This window comes from Artemia franciscana, chromosome 9, assembly GCF_032884065.1.
Source record: "Artemia franciscana chromosome 9, ASM3288406v1, whole genome shotgun sequence".
NCBI lineage: Eukaryota > Metazoa > Arthropoda > Branchiopoda > Anostraca > Artemiidae > Artemia > Artemia franciscana.
In genome coordinates this window covers 17380023-17398899 of record NC_088871.1, presented here as the reverse complement: position 1 = coordinate 17398899, position 18877 = coordinate 17380023, and the positions used below count along the sequence as shown (strand labels likewise).

General features: G+C 35.0%; 2 protein-coding genes across 2 annotated transcripts in view; both read right to left on the bottom strand.

Annotated features, from left to right (window-relative positions):
- The window catches only part of LOC136031074 (uncharacterized), a 217251-nt gene that overhangs the window by 61684 nt on the left and 136690 nt on the right, over positions 1-18877 (bottom strand). The gene's annotated exons all lie outside the window — the stretch shown is intronic.
- Positions 1-18877, bottom strand: part of LOC136031532 (dmX-like protein 1) — a 158981-nt gene that overhangs the window by 36112 nt on the left and 103992 nt on the right. Inside the window, 6 exon segments of the mRNA XM_065711202.1 lie at positions 1517-2303; positions 2306-2582; positions 4195-4356; positions 8730-8932; positions 13768-13883; positions 17985-18169. Coding sequence (XP_065567274.1) covers positions 1517-2303; positions 2306-2582; positions 4195-4356; positions 8730-8932; positions 13768-13883; positions 17985-18169 — 1730 coding nt within the window.

Here is an 18877-nt window from a genome sequence, read left to right as displayed (position 1 = left end):
GAAGGAGGCAGGAACATACACAGGAGTGAAAGGGGGGACTTTGAAGGCCTCGGCCTTATCCAAGTCTTAATTTATCTTGAATTCAGGATACTTTTTCTTCCAATTATCAGATAATTTTTGCTATAATTGGCTCCCTCCTGAAACCCTGATTACTACCCCTCCCCCAAGGAAAAAAATATGCGCACGGGTCTGGAAAATGTATCAATAAGCTTACGCGCTGGTATGAGAAGCATCTCAATTAGAAATGAAACAAGTTAAACCTAACTTTCGAAACCTTTCCCTCTCTAAGTTTCGTTTCATTTCAAAACTACTTTCGAAAGACTATTGGTAGAAGGCTGGAAAAAGACATAATACGGCAACGAGAATACAGGGAGGTCCGAAAGAATAAATTCTTCGGGTAGAGGGATGGTCAATTTTACCTTGCCAGGTTAGCCCTTATTCCCCTAATGGCTGGCATCAGCGTAAATAATATTCATACTTTTATAATTAACTTTATATCAAAAAGTTTATTTTTTATTTTTCAGTCTTAAAAAAAGTAACCGTTAGGAATCGATTTTTGTTTCAATTGTAAATGGAAAGACAGTAGGATCTCCTAGATAGGAGGCTTGCAGGAGAGAACCACTTCAAAGGTGGTACTATGAAGCTTTTCTTGAAAAGTTACGATCTAACGGACGTTTCACATTCATTTTTATGCAAAAAGAAAACAAAATTGAACGCTCAAGATTTCAAGAAGATTTCAAATATTCAATGACTTGACAAAATATTCAATTTTTCAGCTACTTTTAGATACATAAATTTCCATTGACTTCAGAGCTGCCAATTAAATATTACTTGCATCAGAAAATACTCTTGAAAGGAGGAATTCCTTAAAAAGAATTTTCTCCTCAGTAGAAAGACCAAACATATATTTTGAGCAAGCATCAAAAAACATTCATTTGCCAATATTATAATTTGACAATATAGAAGCTAGTTATTTATAGAAGTTTGGATGTTAAGTCTGGTTCAGGTTTGATTAGGAATAAAATGAAAAGGACCAACTGCAACTACAATGTTACTTCAGAATTTCTCACCTTCTCAATACCAACCAGTCACAAAATATAGTTATGTTTTTGTGTACGGGTTACATATATTTGTCCATAAAATTGTCTAAACTGCTATATATACTGCTGAGGATTTTATACTTATCTTGATACAAGCCATCCAATCATATTTCCACGATTGGATGTTTATAAATCAAAATTTTTACAGGACAATTCTCTTACTTAATGCTTTATCTGAGTCACATTTCAATTTTTATTTTTGTGATCAACAGACATTTCGAGATTCAAACGTTTGAATTGAATATCTGGGGGTCTCAAGATAAAAAAAAAAGAATAATTAGAAATCTCCACAGTTTGAAACCCTGAGAATTGAAATCACCAATGCATACATATCAAATTCAAAGATAACAAACACATAATTATTTGTCTTGTAAGGACTATAAAAAAAAATAAAAAAATTTGGAAACGGAACTTACCCTTAAATGCACTGGAAGTAAAACTTGTATCTTGCTCTTCCGACGCCATCTCTTTTAGCCGCTCTCGATCTCCTGTGATAAACTGCTCTTGAAAAACATGCATAAATTTTATATCATTCGTATTTAAAATAGCATCATTAATTGTCGTCAAGGGAGTAATAAGTCCCAAACGAAAAGTGGTCAGCTCATGTTGGACTGTCTTATCTTCCATCTTTGTCATAATATCTTCTTGTCTTAGAATAAACGGCTTTGAGTCCATAATGGCTTGATAAATCGTTAAGTCCTTTCCATTAGAGGCTAAAAAACATGCACTCGAACTTGAAGACGTCGTTCCACTAAATCCGGGTAGCAAAGTTGGAATCCATTCAACGTAAGAAAATGCCATCGGATCACTTGAATCAATTCTAGCAAGTTCAGATACTCCACCCGAGCGACAAAGGGGACCGACTGTGTCAACACGCCAAAGGATTAGCTCACTCTGAAAAGCTCCAATGTAAGTAGGTCCTTGGTAATGATGCGATGAAGTTAGCATTAATGGAAGCACAGGATGCGAGGCCACAGTTTTCACAGTATACCGATGACCTGATATTCGTGTAGCATGTCTTATGCTTAATAACTGTGAAAAGCGACTATTATCTTCAAAAGTTAAATGCCACAGATTCATAGTCCCGTTTGTGTGCTTAGTGCCCACAGATATAATTGGTGAAGGTCCAGGAGTAAACGGATCTTCAGATGTCAGATAGTCCTCCGAAACAGCTGTTGTTTCATCTTCAATTATCGACGGATAATTTTCGCCACAGTTGGTGTCTCACTTTCCTTATCAGATTCACTTTCCGACTCTTCTTCATCTTCTTCTCTCACTGTAAACTTGACTGGCAAATTCTTCTGTTTTAGTTTTTCAACGACTTGACTTATATCAAACTTATGACAAGCATTATACAAACAGATAAATGGAGATAAGGTAGCAGCATCTCCTTTGGAGAGAGCATTTGGAAGGCGGGAACTTAGTGAAATTCCAACTTGTCTAAATGTCCCAGGCTGTTGTTCATCAATATAATGAGCTGTCCTGAAAAACAAAACAGTGTATTCAAATTGCTCAATATTAGATAAATCATTACTCAACAGTCACAATGGTAATGGCGAATTAACTTCTTTTTTTTCTTTGAAAATACATAACTACAGATTACATAACTACATAATACATAAATACATAGATCGCAGGGTATGAATGACCTTCAGAGCATTTAAGTTAACCTAGGTCTATTGTTTAGGTTTATACTTTAGAGTTATGTTGTTATATTTTAAACGTAGATACAACTATCACAACATGAAGCGGGATCATAGTAACTTTTCAAGCATCTATGGGGTTTCTGTCCACCTAATAGCTTTTTTATTCAAATATAATCAATGGTAATGGTAATTAAAATAAAAAAAAACATACTACTATTACTCTCCAGTTAATTAGCCGAGTACAAAAAATAAGCGACATCAGTTTAATATCAAAATTCAATGATAAACTGAAGCTAAAAATATCAAACGTGGTCTTAAAATTACAAAGAAGGTAATAAGAGACTCTCCAAAATAGGGTGACTAACGTTAAGATCCAATGAAACAACATGAACTACAATGAAAACAATATCAAAAAGATATCGTACAGTTTACCTGTTTAGGATTGATAGAAGTAACTTAGTTTATGGGTTCTTTAACAGTAAAAATACTAATATACATTCATCGAGCTCTTCGAAATAATGCAAAATGTTTTTCTTCCAATGTAAATTGATGTTTTTATATAAATGATCAGATAAGAAAGAAAATAAAATATTTCTTTGACACCGATTGGATCCAAAAGCAGAGGTATCACAGAAGCACTATCGACCCCCCCCCCCTTCACAAACATAAATTTAAATAATGAAGATATTATTCCACTCTACTGCATTACGAGTGAAAACGTTTATGGACAAATAAAAAATTTTATCGCAACATATGTTACATGTTAAATGGATGAAGATCAAATTTCTGTGAGGAAAATACGATTCTGACAAAGGTAAATATTTTTATCATGTTGCTGTAAATTTTTCATTCCAAGTAAATTGATATTCTATTTTTTTCTGTTCTGTTCTGGTTTTTTTTTTTTTTTTTTTTTTTTTTTTTGCTGTCTCTCTTTTTTGAATAATCAGATAAAACACAAACTAAAATCAACTATTTCTTAGACACAGTTTATTATAACAAATAAATATAGGTGTAGAGAGCCAAAACAATAGGTATCATAGTACCAAACTTCATCTTGTCTTTCTTTTTCCTCTCCTATACATACAAACTTCTTTATAAAGATGCTGTTCCAGTAGTTATGCTTTCGCAAAATAATTTATTAAGATACTTTCTTTATTTTTTGCCTTTAAATGAATTACAGGTTATCTACTGGAATTATTTTATTTTGCAATATGATATCCCATTATGATATTTTTGTATCTGACTACTGGATGTTTGTTGTTTGTGATATCTAATTTGCTAGAATTCGTTTAAGTTTTATAAACTTCCAAGTGCGACAGTATAGCGTTAAGTTTAATATTTATTTTTTAAACTTTTATTGAAATAAAAAAATGGTACGCACTTTCTTCATTTTCTTTACAAAAATTGGTCAACTTCAAAGGATTTTAATGCAATAGCAAGTATATTACCAAACAAGAAGACTCCCATCCTCCGGATGCACTGCAAATAGTAAATCCACTCCCTTATGCCATTCCTGAAGCAATTCCTCAACTTTCCTGTCAAAAGCATCTAATCCTGGTTTAGTTTGTGTTGTTGGACAAGGTGTGCTTGCTATTGAAGCAGATGAGGAGCTGAAAAATAAGCTTGTTTAGTGGTCGTTTCAATAGCTGATATTAAGGACTCCATAAAAAAAATTAGGTCCGCATCTTTTTTGTTTACGTTCCATGACCCCAAAATAATTCACTATTTCTAATTTAAGTCCAGACTCCAATAGGAGATAATATAATAAATTTTAGCGAAATGGAAAGGTCAGAGGATTCTCCACGCGTAATATATCTATTAGAACTAACAACTCACTGCACTACCAAGCCGCCTGAGGTCAACACAGCTACGCAAGCTCCTCCTCCAACCCAATAAATTCAATGTCTCCCTCTTCACACTCTTTCCGAGAAGTTTTAATTTCCCTTACATTCTTCCTTACGACCTCCTCCCACTCCATTTGGAGGGCGACCTGCTTTTCATCTGGTCTTAGATGTTTGGCCGAAAAGGACGATATTCGTCAATCTGTCATTCTTCATCCACGTCCTAGAGATCTTAACATTTCTCTCATTATAGCCCTAGAAAGAGGGATAGAACCACATTTTTCGCGCAACTTACTGTGCCTTACTGTTTGAAACACGGTCAGTCAGACAGGTACCCAAAAGAATTCTTAGACGATTCCTCTGAAAAACATCTAACAAAGCCTCCTCCGTCTTAAGAAACGTCCACGTTTTAGAAACATAATCGAGCACTGTCATCAGTGTAGCTTCCAATAATCTAATCTTGGTTCGCAGACTTGTTTATTTTCCCATTCTTCCAACTCTGAAAAATGCCCAGGCTTTTGTCTATTCTACTTTTAATATTTTCAATTAATCCACCGTCTTAACTTTAATTCTACCCAGGTAAGTGAAGTGAAAATAATAGGAATTGTTTGCGTATTCTTACGAATTTGGAGTTTTGTGTTTATTAAGAATGTATTTCTATGGAAAATTTCCCTTTTCAAAAGAATACTCTTTCTTACAAATTCTAGTCAAATAACTAATCACGAGAGACAATTAACCGTATGTCTGCAGAAAAACTTGACTATTTACTTCAGTGGTTTCCAACCTGCAGGCGCGCCCCCAGGGAGCGCGAGGCTGTTGCAAGGGGGGGGGGGCATGGAGCTGTTTATAAAATGTCATTTTCGAATACAAACCAAAAAAATCGAATTGGTGTAAAAAAAAATGAATCCGCAGTACGCGTAATCCACAATCCTCGTCGCATATTTTTCGGGTACAAATTCTAAAACATCCCATCCATACTCTTCTTGGAACGAAATATCCCGCTTTCACCTTTGGAGCCAAGCACCGGTGGGGCGTGGAATCAAAAGATAAGCACTCGCAACATCCCGGGTATTCTCGTGCTTAGTCGCGCCAAAGGTCAGTAAACAGAAGCATCTGATTGTTTCAGTTTTCTATGAACAGAATTAGTTCGTTAGTAGTGCTTGCGATAACCACGTTGATAGATAGAATGAAACACTTCGCTTTGGTAACTTCTAATTGATTAACATTGAGCTAAATTTCATAACTGTTATGATAGTACCTTATTAACCAGGAAACGTTGATTTAATGTTGAGGTAGTTTTACGGCACGAGCGCGAAGTGCCAGGGTTATAAACTTCCGAAGCAATAAAATAACATCCTGGCCGATGTTAATATACTATTTTATCACTACTAACGCTTTTTTACTTTCTCGTCAATTTACCAGTAACCATTTAATCGAGTAGTGTGAATATTGTTATTGGAAAATTCCCGTTTATGTAAGAAGAGCGCAAGTTATTTTTATGTGGTTTATATTCTAGTAATTAATTTTGACAAAAAAATTAGTTTTTAATTCTACATTTAAAAATTATCCCAATCAAGACTGATATTTAATTAAAAAAAAATATTAATATAATCGTATTGTATTTTAAATTAATATAAAGTAACTGATTTAAAATAATTTCCCTTTCAGACGGATAAACACGTAAATGGCATGAAAAGAAAATTAAATGAAGCAGAATGAGAGGGCCAAAGAAAAGATGATGAAAATACGAAAAATAGTAAACCTAAATATAGAAAATATGATCCAATTTACTTATCATTAGGATTTACATATAAGGTTATTAATGGCCAAGAACGATCATTGTGTTTCCTGTGTATGAATACTTTGGCCTCAGACAGCATGAAAACAAATAAATTATAACGACATCTTGACAAGTACATGCAGGTCACGTTTGTAAGACAAGATAATTTTTCCAAAGAATATTAGAGAATTTAAATAAACAACAAGAAATGTTTTCAAACCCCATGTTTGTAACACAAAAAGCATTGCTTGCGTCATATAAAGTTTCTTATAGAATTGCTAAATGGAGAAAACCGCATTCAATAGAAGAAACTTTAGTGCTAGCTGCAGCTATTGACATGATAGAAACGATGTTCGTTGAATCATATGCTGATCAACTTAAAATCATTCCACTTGCAGATAATACGGTGGAAAGACGAATATCCGATATATCCGAAGATCTTTACGATCAATTAATAGAAAAAGTAAAACTATCTTCGTTCGCGTTGCAAGTAGACGAGGCTACCAATGTTCTCAAGGATGCACACTTGATAACATATGTAAGATATGTTGTGGAAACTGATGTTAGAGAAGATATGTTATTCTGTAAACCTATTGAATACAATATTACAGCAAGGGAAGTTTTTAAAATCATTGACAATTTTTCTAATGTAAATGGCATTTTATGGGAGAACTGTGTTGGACTATGCACAGATGAAGCTCCATCTATGGCGGGAAAAAATGCTGGTCTACAGGCACTAGTTCAAAAGGTGGCTCCTCGGGCAGTTTGAGCGCATTGCATGATTAACAGACAATCGCTTGTTTTAAGAGATATGGGTAAAAACCTACTAACAGTATTTGAAGTTATTACATGAGTTGCAAATTTTATCAAAAATAGCCCATTAAGAGGAAAGTTTTGCACAAAATTGTGTGATGACATGGGTTCAGAATATAGATTACTTCTATACTGTTGTGAGGCACGTTGGCTTTCTCATGCCAAAGTACTTCAAAGGGTGTTTGAGCTAAAAGAAGAGATTGCCATATTTCTTAGTGACAGTAATAGAGATAGAGCACACTTGTTTTATGACACGAAATTCCTTGTAAAACTTGCGTATTTAGTTGATATTTTTCAAAGACTCGGTATTTTAAATAAATCAATGCAAGGGGCTCAAATTCATACTTTTACGCAGAAAGACAAGATTACTACATTTATGAACAAATTGGAACTGTGGATAATAGGTTTGAAAAATAATAACTTTGACATGTTTCCCACTTTTAAAATTACCTGTCTTGCTGATAAAATAGAAGAAAGTAAAGTTCTTAATAATAATCATTTGACCAGTCTATGGAAGCAATTCTTGTTGTACTTTAAAGATCTTGACATGTCCAAATATGAATGGATTAGAAACCCATTTGTGATTGAAAAATACAATGATGATTTTGGCCTTACGACAGCAGAGCAGGAAATGATAATTGACTTATCTAGTGATAGCACATTAAAGCAGATGTTTCGAGATGAAAATAATATTGTCACATTTTGGCTACGAGTAAAGGACTATATTCCTACTTTGACAAACAAAGCTTTAGAAATTTTATTGCCATTTGTAACATCTTACCTATGTGAAACTGGTTTTTCTACAGTAGCTGTCGTAAAAACAAAGTATCGATCTCGCTTAATGATTGAAAAGGAACTGAGAACCGCAATTTTTTCAATGATACCACGGTTTGAGAAAATTTGTGCTGAAAAATAAGCTCAACCGTCGCATTAAATATGTATGTTATAGTAGTATTAATTATATATTCTTTTTTTGTTTTGTTATTATACTTCTTATAACAAATATATTATATTCATACATAATATTGTATATTTTTTGTAGCCCATTAAATAAATTATAATATCAGTTGAGCATTTATTAAATTTCATTTTTAAATAAATTAACGGGACGCAACAATTTGTTTTTTTAAGGAGGTACACAAATTTTTGGTTTTGAGGCAGCGCCGGTACAAAAAGATTGGTAACCACCGATTTACTTGAACCAACAGCGTACTAGCCTACCTTACTAACAGCGCAAAACATCACAAAGAATCTTGACGTCCACCTTTTAATAACTTCTCCTCGATTTGAAAATATTATATTTTCAATCCATAAGAATCATTTAAAAAAGCACATTTTGCAGTAATCAATTATTATTAAAATATTAACTATAAGACATATTATTCTGTATTCTCTGATCACATACCAATTTTAATTAATTAATAAAGATGTCACAAAGTTCAGCCTCTTCTTGTCTCAAAGTTAAGCCTTGAAGTTAAGTATTTCATTTCAAATAAAATAAACAGGAATAGCGACTCTATACTTTCCTAATACATTGAATGGAGCTTACCTTAAACCAGAGGGTGTGGAGGCTTCAAGGCCGATTTCATTAAATAAGTCGTCAGGTTTAGGCGAAGGCTTCATAAACTTTGTCAAGTCTCCAGTGGTAGCTCTCATTGATCTCTTTGTAAGTCCCAGCTCTGATTGGGGTATACTTGTTTGTTGAGTATTCATTTCATTTTCTACATCAAAATCTAATTCATTGGCAAATTCCTAAAATTGAAAAATGCTAACAGATAAAAACATATTTCATCTCTACTTCTTGACACTTTCGAATAACCACCGGAATCAAGTTCCAAACCATGCAATGTGTTCTGCAGTTGAGCCCGAACTCTGGGTTAGCTGATAACCGAGCTGATCCGTCTCACAGAGTAATTGTTGAAAAGTAGAATTAAAGTAATTTCTGTTACAAATATAACACCATCTATATAATATCTGACATTCAAAATCAGTTTTGCAATTAAACAGATTTACAAATGCTTCGATTAGTCATTCAAGATCTAAGCATTTAGATCTAGTAACAAAATTTACGGTATTCCAATTCAGCATCGCCATGGGAATTAACTTCTCATAATCCATGTTTTCTTCCCCATTGTTGCTAATTTCATGGACTTGATCGTTTACAAGTCAAAGAGCTTATCGGATGACACGCATAAAAAGGGAAGAATCGCAGCGTATGCTCTTTTGTGGTGACCGGATTTAATAGAAACGCTACCCCTTCTATAAATATAAAAATATAAGTCCCCTTACCCCCCCCCCCAAAAAAAAAGAAAAAAACCTTTTCTGAAAGTTTTAACCCGATCTTCCTACCATAAGACAAAACATGGTATAGTTACAAAACTATGTATAGAACTCGTAATCAAACAGTTCATGGTAACGAACTGTAGTAAGGAGCGACCCGGCTCAATAGTAACCGAAACTCTAAAAAAATGGAATTTTGATACCAATAGTTACATTTAAAAAAATCACATTTTAATGCTGATTTTCAATATACAAGTTTCATCAAGATTAGGCTTACCCATCAAAAGTTACGAGCCTGAGGAAATTTGCCTCATTTTAAAATTAGGGGGGAAAACCCCCAAAAGTCTTACAATCTTAACGAAAATCACACCATTAGATCCAGCGTATCAGAAAACCCTATTGTAGAAGTTTCAAGTTCCTATCTACAAAAATGTGGAATTTCGCCTTTTTTTGCCAGAAAGCTGATCACGGATGCGTGTTTATTTGTTTTTTTTATGTTTTTTTTTCCCAGGGGTGATCGTATCGACTCAGTGGTCCTATAATCTCGCGAAAGGGCTCATTCTAGCGGAAATCAAAAGTTTTAGTGCCCTTTTTAAGTGACCAAAAAATTGGAGGGCACCTAGGCCCCCTTCAACGCTCATTTTTCCCCAGAGTCACCAGATCGAAAATCTGACATAGCCATTTTATTTACCATAGTCGAAAAACCTAATAGCTATGTCTTTGGGGACGACTTACTCCCCCAGAGTCCCCGTGGGAGGGGCTGCAAGTTACAAACTTTGACCTACGTTTACATATAGTAATGGCTATTGGGAAGTGTACAGACGTTTTCAGGGGGATTTTTTTGTGTTCGGGGGGGGGGGGGAAGAAATTGATGGGGGGTTACGTGAGAGGATCTTTCCATGGAGGGATTTATCATAGGGGAAGAGTTTCAATGAAGGGGGTGCAGGATTTTCTAGCATTATTTGAAAAAACAATGAAAAAATAAATATGGAAATTTTTTTCAACTGAAAGTAAGGAGCATCATTTAAACTTAAAACAGACAGAAATTATTACGCATATGAGGCGTTTACCTCTTCGTAATACCACGGTCTATACGCCAAAGTATTTTTAGTAATTTCAACTATTTATTCTACGGCCTTTGTGATTATTCTTAAGGAATTGGGAAATTTTTTTAGTTTTAGTGTAAAGAGCGAGGTATTGACGAGGGGTTGAACCCCCCCCCCCCATATACGCAATAAAAACTTACGAATATTGGAGTTAGTAACGTAAGTTAATTCGTAAGTTACGTATATTTTTTACAAATGAAAATGTTCATAAGAAATTAAAAGTTTTAGTTGCCTTTTTAAGCAATCAAAAAATTGGAGGGCAACTAGGCCTACTCCTAACTTCTTTTTTTCTCAAAATCTTCCTATTAAAACTATCAGAAAGCCAATTAGCCAAAAAAAATACAAATTTCGTTTTAATTACTTATGTGCGGAGAGCCAAGATCAAAACATGCATTAATTCAAAAACGTTCAGAAATTAAATTAAAAAAAACAAGTTTTGTAACTAAAAGTAAGGAGCGACATTAAAACTTAAAACGAACAGAAATTACTTCGTATATGAAAAGGGCTTTTCCTCCTCAATGCCCCGCTCTTTACGCTAAAGTTTTTTACTATTTTAAAAAGTAGAGTTAAGAGAAAGAGTCAAACCTTAGCATAAGATACACTCTTGTTAGCATCCAAAAAACCACTGACTGGTTTTAAAAGTATTCCGCAGAAATGCTCGCTTCGTTTGGCCATAGTGTGACGTAATCTGACTTTTTCAGATTAGCGATCAACGGCGAGTTAAGGATACTTACCGATTATATAAAACAAAGTTAATGCGACGAAACATAGACTTCATCAGGCTAAAATCAAGAATGTGCGTCTGAAACTTTTGGCAAATGAGTTGGAAAGTGAGAAGGGCTCTTCTTGTGGATCCTTAGCCACTGTTCAAAATTGTAATCATATTTTTCTTCATAATGAATAGAGGAGACTGGTCATGGTAGGGATAAAAATTTCCAATATCACGACTCCATTTGAAAGACGACGTACCTTTATTTTACTTATTTTATACCGAAATAAAACCCACGATTTGGTGCTATGTAATGTAAATCCCTGGACAAATGAGTGTTCACCTAAACACCTGAAACATTAGATTCGCTAACCAAAATATAACTGGGATAAGCCCGACAGCTCTTCCGTTTTTGGCATGGCATTTTTAAGCAAAGAACTTGAAAATATATTTCGTTTAATGAAAAATGGATTCTTTCAATGTAAAGCGTAAAATATTGCTCAAAATATTTTTCAGTACCTGATCAACAATGGTGAAGAAACAGGCGAACCTATCCAACCCGACCCATTAGGCGTACTAATCTCGTCTAGAATCCATTTAAGGTTAAAAAAAAGTAGAATTTCAACTATTTTCATTCAAATATCCACAATATTGCTAATTAAATACACGTACACAAAAAATTATTTTATGTTCAAGTCACAAGTGATTACAGTGTAGACTTAATTTGAATAAGAGGCTTTGAAGTGAATCGGCACCACAGAGGCATAATCGGTTTAGTCAAACTTTACAACGCCGTTGAAATTAAGTTTAATTAGCCGGAGCTAATTAATTAGCCCATAATTAGCTAGGAGCTCAAGTTTCTCGTCAAAATGACAGGCAAGAACATTCCCCATAGCTTTACTGCCAAAACGTTTTTTTTTTTCTTTGGAGGGAAGGTATAAGCAGTTTTAATAGAAGAAGCGAAATACATACACAATTTACATACCATAGACTACAATTTTCCAAAGCACTATAGCTCCGGCCGATTTGGGGAAAACGCATACATAAAATATGAAGCATGGTTGTCAGTTACATTAAACCAAAACCGGCGGCTTAAAAAACTTGTACATACAACTAATATACATATCTATTATTACGCTAAAAAAAAGATTATTATGCCCATAAGCCATTTAGCAGTTACCATTAAATGAACTCAAACTGCAAGGACTTTATATACATCCATTGGTCTTTGCCAAGACGGCATAACTATACCCATAAACTATTGTCAGGCGAATTCCTCCAAAGTAATCCAACAATCCGTAATAATCCTTTATACAGCCTTTGGTTCGAAAAATGAAAACAGTAGGGATCGTTATCTCAGGTTAGAAGTATAATTTTTATCCATCGTCATAAAGTATTACGCAAAACAGCATTAAATACAGACACATGACAGAGGTATAACAATACTATGCCCAAAAATATCTATCGCGGACATGAATTGGCCAAAATTAACTGCAAAACCAAAGAAGAAAATCTTAAAAAACAAGGGGTCTATTGCCACTAGCAAGAAAAGAAAAACAATCAAACAAATGTTTGATCTGTATACAACAGGACGTTCTCATTATTGAGAGAGACAGAACCTAAACACAAAAAAAAAATTAAAAAATGAAGAAATCTAAATTAAAAAAAAAAAAAATCAAAGCTCTATATACAATAGCTACTCCATGAATAAAACCACGAAAGTACCATATGTGTTGCAATACAACCTTGTAGCACTATTTTATCTGTATTTTTATAGAAGTATTTTCCTGTTTTGAGAAGTATCTTCATTTTTTTTTCTTTTTTTGTGTTATAATTTAGATTCTCTATTGCTGAGCACTAGCGAGGCCTTGTAGTATAAAACCAAAATAATCGGTTGATCATTCTGCCTTTCCTCCAACTGGTCACTGATTCTTTGTTTTTCCAGATTGTGGTTCCGCCACGGTAGACCAGTTCGGCTTTAGATATTTTAAACATTATCTTCGTAGGAGAAAGTTATTTATTCTTAAGATCAAGCTTGTTATCTATTCAAAAGAAAACAAGAGGGAGAAAAAACCCCAGAAGGGTGCAAAATAAATTAGTCTTAAAAATACTTATGTGGCACAGTCTTTCATTGTTGGACATAACGTCAGTGTGTTCCTATACTTACAGAAAAATTAGCCCCATACCGCTCACCCACCAAAATACAGCTAAATTAATAGATAAGGCTATTAATCAAATCTGATTAGATCAACAAATTTAAAATTTAATAATAAGAAGAACAAGTAACTAACAAATGGGGACAGATCCATTTATTTTACGCAGCGAAAATTATAGACTTTATAATTTATAGACTTTTGTACCTGTTTTCGCTGTCTAAATAAATGAATTTATCCCCATTTGAACCAGTGTAGTCTGAGAAAATGATACCTTATTTAAGGCGTTACGTCGAAAATAATAACAAACACAAATCCAGATTGAGAAAAAAAACTAACCTCTAAAAGCTGTTCAATTCTCATAGTAAAATGCATCTCCTTATTATTCATCCAATGCAAAACAAAAAGATCCTTTACTAAATCCGACGATGAAAACGCCGGAGACATAGGAATGTCTGAAACACAGAAAAAATCTTTCAAATTATTAACGTACATAAACAAATTTTAAAAGAGGGTAAGAAGGTGTTCAAAGAGGAGAGCTCCAAAACCTTGAAATTAGTTTTCAGGCCCAAATTAAAACTTATTGCGCAGTTTTACATCCTTTTCGAAACATCCCTGGCCTAGGACGAGTGTCTGAAGTGCCTTTAGTACTTAACTAAATTCAAACACAAGGTTTTATCGACCCCAAATTTAACTTAAGGAATAAAAAAAACAGCTGGAGCAGTCCAATCAGAGAAACGCCGCTCTGAACGCGGTCCTGGGGTCGGGAATCTGTATTGGATACGAAATTTTCTGCGCTAAGCCCTTACAATCGATTCCACGTCGTTGCTTACGTCGCAAAGTACTGATCACCGGATTAGAGCTTGTCCCTGCTCACTGGCACGTCCCAGGTTTTCCAGATGTTCTGACCCTCATGTGAGTTCCAAGGAAAACGCTTGCAAAGCCTTCTGATCGGCTCTCTACAACGCTAATAAATAAATGCTCAAATTCAGTTTAGCTTCGTGTCCCTTTATATTAATGGTACGACAGACAAGGATCTACTAATTATTAAGCTGCTTGACAATGATATTGTGGTTTTACAGAAGGGCTTTCTCTCTAAAGTGAATATTGATAGCCTAAAGGGTTTTCGGGCCCATTATACTTTCTTAAGAGCGACCCAGAAAACCCGTGGTAGATCAATAGGAGCTCTGGCCATCTATTTCAGAAATAACACTCAGCCGATATTATTACAAAGTGATGCTGACATCTTAGCGATAAAATACGGCAATCGCCAACGAACATTACTTAGCAACCTTTCAAAACAAAATACCAAATAGGTTCTCGCCGTAGACATGAATACTGACTTATTATCTAATCCTGACCAATCTAAAATTTTTCTCGATTCACTGTCCGGAGGATTCCATCAGGCTGAAAAAGATCTTCTATTTACTTATATTCACAATCATGGTGGTCTTACTTCCAATCTTGATCATGTAATTGTATCAGATTTAACTCTACTTCCATCAACCGTTCATGCGGACGACTCTAAAATTGACGACGATAATTTATTAATCACATGCCAACTGTACTGCTCTATGGCAAGATCTCTGCGCCAAAACTCTCCCAAGTGGTTCTCAAAGATAAATTGGGGAAATGCCAATGTTCCCTTTATGTATTGACATTGTCCCAGTTATTATTATCTATTAAGGTACCATTCCGCTTATTGCAAAAATCTGTATATACAACTTCAACTCGGATAGATATCAAATCGTATTATCAGCAAATAGTGTTCTGTCTCAAGTCTGCCGCTAAAAAAAAGCTGTTCTCTCTGAGCGCGAGCGAACGGGTACTCGGAATCCATTGTGGAGGGCTGATAATAAAGTGATGATGGCTAAACAAAAATCTAAGTTTTGGCTCCGCATGTGGATAGCCTGTGATCGTCCTCCTTCCGGTTCAGTACATCAAATAAAGCAGAAAACCAAACGAGAGTACAAGTATTTCATGCGTAGAGCGAGACTGAATGCCTTGCGGCTATGTGATTTCGTTTCCCATTATAAAAATATTTTGCTTTCATTTAATCATTTAATTAATGAATATTAAATCTCAAAAATCATTTAAAAAGAACTTGTCAAGTCAGGCCTCCCAATTCGCATCAACCAATCTCAAGTGCTATCGGTGGAATCTGGTGCTATCCTCTGGTGCTATACCATCTATGCTCTTAAGCGAGTGTATAAGTAGGAGTCTCTCGACAATGATGCTCTTTCCTTCAAGTTTTCTTGCTATGATTGTCCTGAACTACTGGAGCATTTGCAGTTATTGTTTTAGATGTGCTTGGCACAGTCCATTGTGCCAAATAGTTATTTGTCCGGTTGTACATCTTCCATTGTTAAAAGAGGTAAGGACTCCAGTGCTTGCTCTAATTACAGTCCTATCACTGTGTCTTGTTTTGTTATTAAGCTATTTGAATATGTGCTGCTAGCGGCCATTAACTCCAAATACGATTCTACGCCCTTCCAGCTTGGTTTTACTAAAGGTTCGGGCTGCGTTCAAGCTCGCCATATTGTGGGTCGGCTAATGAAACAAGCTGTTTCTCAAAAAACTCCCCTCTATAGTTTGACTGTTGATATATCTAGTGCTTTTGACTATGTACTTCATTCAAATCCTTTGTATTCTCTAGCAGCGTTTGGCGCTAACCTTTCTGTTGTTTAGGTGCTTAAGTAATGAAATACTAATTCTTCAGTTAGGATGAAGTGGAATGGTACTGTAGGGGAGCATATTCTTGTTAAAAAAGGCGTCAGGAAAGGTGTTGTGTTATCTCCAAGCATATTTAAGTGTGTTTTAGCTTCGTGTCTCCGACGTCTTCAACCGTCAGTTTTTTTACAATGATAGTTCAGGCATTAGTCACGTTGCTTATTCTGTTGATGTTCTGCTTCTTAGCCGGACAAAACAAGATCTAATTGCCAACTTTGACCTGTTTTCAGCCACATTGTCCGCCGTAGGCCTTTCAATTAATGCTGCCAAATGTGAGTTTTTGTGTTTTGGAGTCCTTCAGCAGCATCGCTTCTTTGCTCGAGTTCTTCAACTATACCATGTTCAATTTAACCATTAAATGGTTAGGTCTATCTTTTTCCAAGTCATTTTCGTCTACTCGCTCCAGTATTACGTCCAGCGTGCTGAGAAGTATGCGGGTTGGTCATGGACAAATTTCACCCAATCCAGGTCGGTATAACGGAAAAGGACTTAGGCGTTTTTATTCTAGTTTTTGTGCCCCTGCTGTTTTTATCTTTCTGGTTTTGCCTTCCTCCTTCGCCAGAAGGATACAAAGAAAATATGCTCAGGATATTTTAAGTACTGCAAATAGCTGCTGCGTCTGCCTCGGTCATTTAGAGTCGTTTCTAAATTTGACATTGCGCCCTCGCAACTGAAACAAATATATGCAGATCTATGTTTTAGAACTCAGCAAATAATTGGTGTTTTTGACCCTCTTTTGCATTTTTTGAATTGAGTTAATTTATTTGTTATACTATAGAATCGTATGTTTATGAGGGTTTTTTTGGGTTTACTCCACAGTTGTATCATTGTATTCTGTGAGTTATAAATAAATATTATTATTATACTATATATTATACACAGCTCCAAAAGAATGCACTCTTTAGAACCTTTTCTCTATTAGTTTCCTCATTGAGGTAATCAAAGCAAGCTGTCTGTAAAGGTGTTTGTCACACCACCTTAACAAGTGGTAAAACAAGAATGGAATATCTCCCGTAAGTCTGGGGAGCTTAGGGTTAAACAAATGTCCCTGTTTCACCTGAGTTTGAAATGCCAAGTGAGGTGGGAATTGTCTGGTCCTGGTGTAAGGTCAAGAAGATTAGGATTGAGAAATCTCGTGAGAAAGAGATGAGCTGGTGCACTTGCAGAAAACATTTGCTGACGTAACATTCTTTGACGGTAGAATTTGGTCTTTGGTTTTTAGTTCTTTTTGCTAGAATTAATGAATTAGTCCAATCAGAATATTTTATACATTGTTTGTCAAGAATGTAAATAACAGTTTGCATCTTGCACAAATCAGATTTTTTCCTGTCAGGGCTTCGTTCCTCCATTCCTCAGATTCACTAAGGTTGACCTTTAGCATACCCTTTGTTTCATAGGAAATCAAAAGCAAAATAGGTCCATACCATGCCCCTTTAATGACCAATTTATGATGTTAAAAAAATATGTTTATTTTGGGATATTCTGTTCAGGATTAGCATCACCAACTGAAATCAAATCCACTGAAAAACAAGCTACCTTATTCTGGAACCTTAGGTTTTATCCTGTCTTTCACTAAATTGAGTTGAATCCCCTAGTTTTAACTCAACAGCGTGCTAGTAAAAATAAATACTTCCAAGCAGAAACCATTTAAAAAATTCCACTAAAAATACGGCCAGATAACGACACAAATTTAAGTACATTTTCATTATCAGCGATTTTTTCTATAATCTAGTGAATTTTGGGTGACTTGTCTCATTATTTTCCACCAAGGCCAGTGACAACCCTGGCTGAAGAAGAGATTCAAAAACTAAAGCCTAAAATATTACCTGTTTCAGCATTGACACTGGCACTTAGGTGAAAATGCCTCGATCTGCTCGTAAAAGCATCTATATCTGGCAATTGGTCGTCACTAATGCTATAGGAGGAGGCCAAGGTTGGCAACGTTTTAAAACCAGATTCATAAAGACCATCTTTGTGGTAGCCTTCATCTTGACGGGTTTGGAAACAATTCCTATATAAAAAAAAACAGTGGGTTTATGCTGTGATAAAAGAACAAAGACAAAATACATATTTTTGCTTTTGTCTTTTTTTTTACTCGGTCACATTTTCAGAATAAATAACAATAAAAATTGCCTGTTGCGCCGAGGACTATTTAAATAGTCTATTTATGTCAAACTTGCTTAAAAATATCGACAAATTTGTCCGTTTAATATTTGTACATTCTTATAAGTCATGAATCAAGTCAATACTTATCCGTCATTTTAAAATAAAGATTTTGACAATATTTGGTATTTGTTTATTTAAATAGCAATTCTAGCACTAAAAAATGAGCGCTACATGATGCTACTTTTACAATTATAAGAGAAATAGAAAAAGAGAGGGAAAAAAGATCACTCGTTAAATACGCTTATAGAATACAAGAGGAAGTTTACTAATCTATTCCTACGACATTTAATGGGTTGTAGTTTATTGTGATGCCTAGTAATTCACCTGCTCTGTACAGAGGGTGGAAATATAGATCAGTGCTTCTCGTTTGCTAGTAGAGCTTTCCTAAATGTCAGTATTAAATCATATGTTCGAGCGAATAATGTGGCCAAGTTCAAGGGTCCAAGAGCACCTTCCTGGTTGCTGAAGCGGGGTCCGAGTACTATTTTAATAGCATGTTTTGAACATATTCTAGTTTTGCTGACATGTAGCATTGTTTTAGTTTGAGGACCTC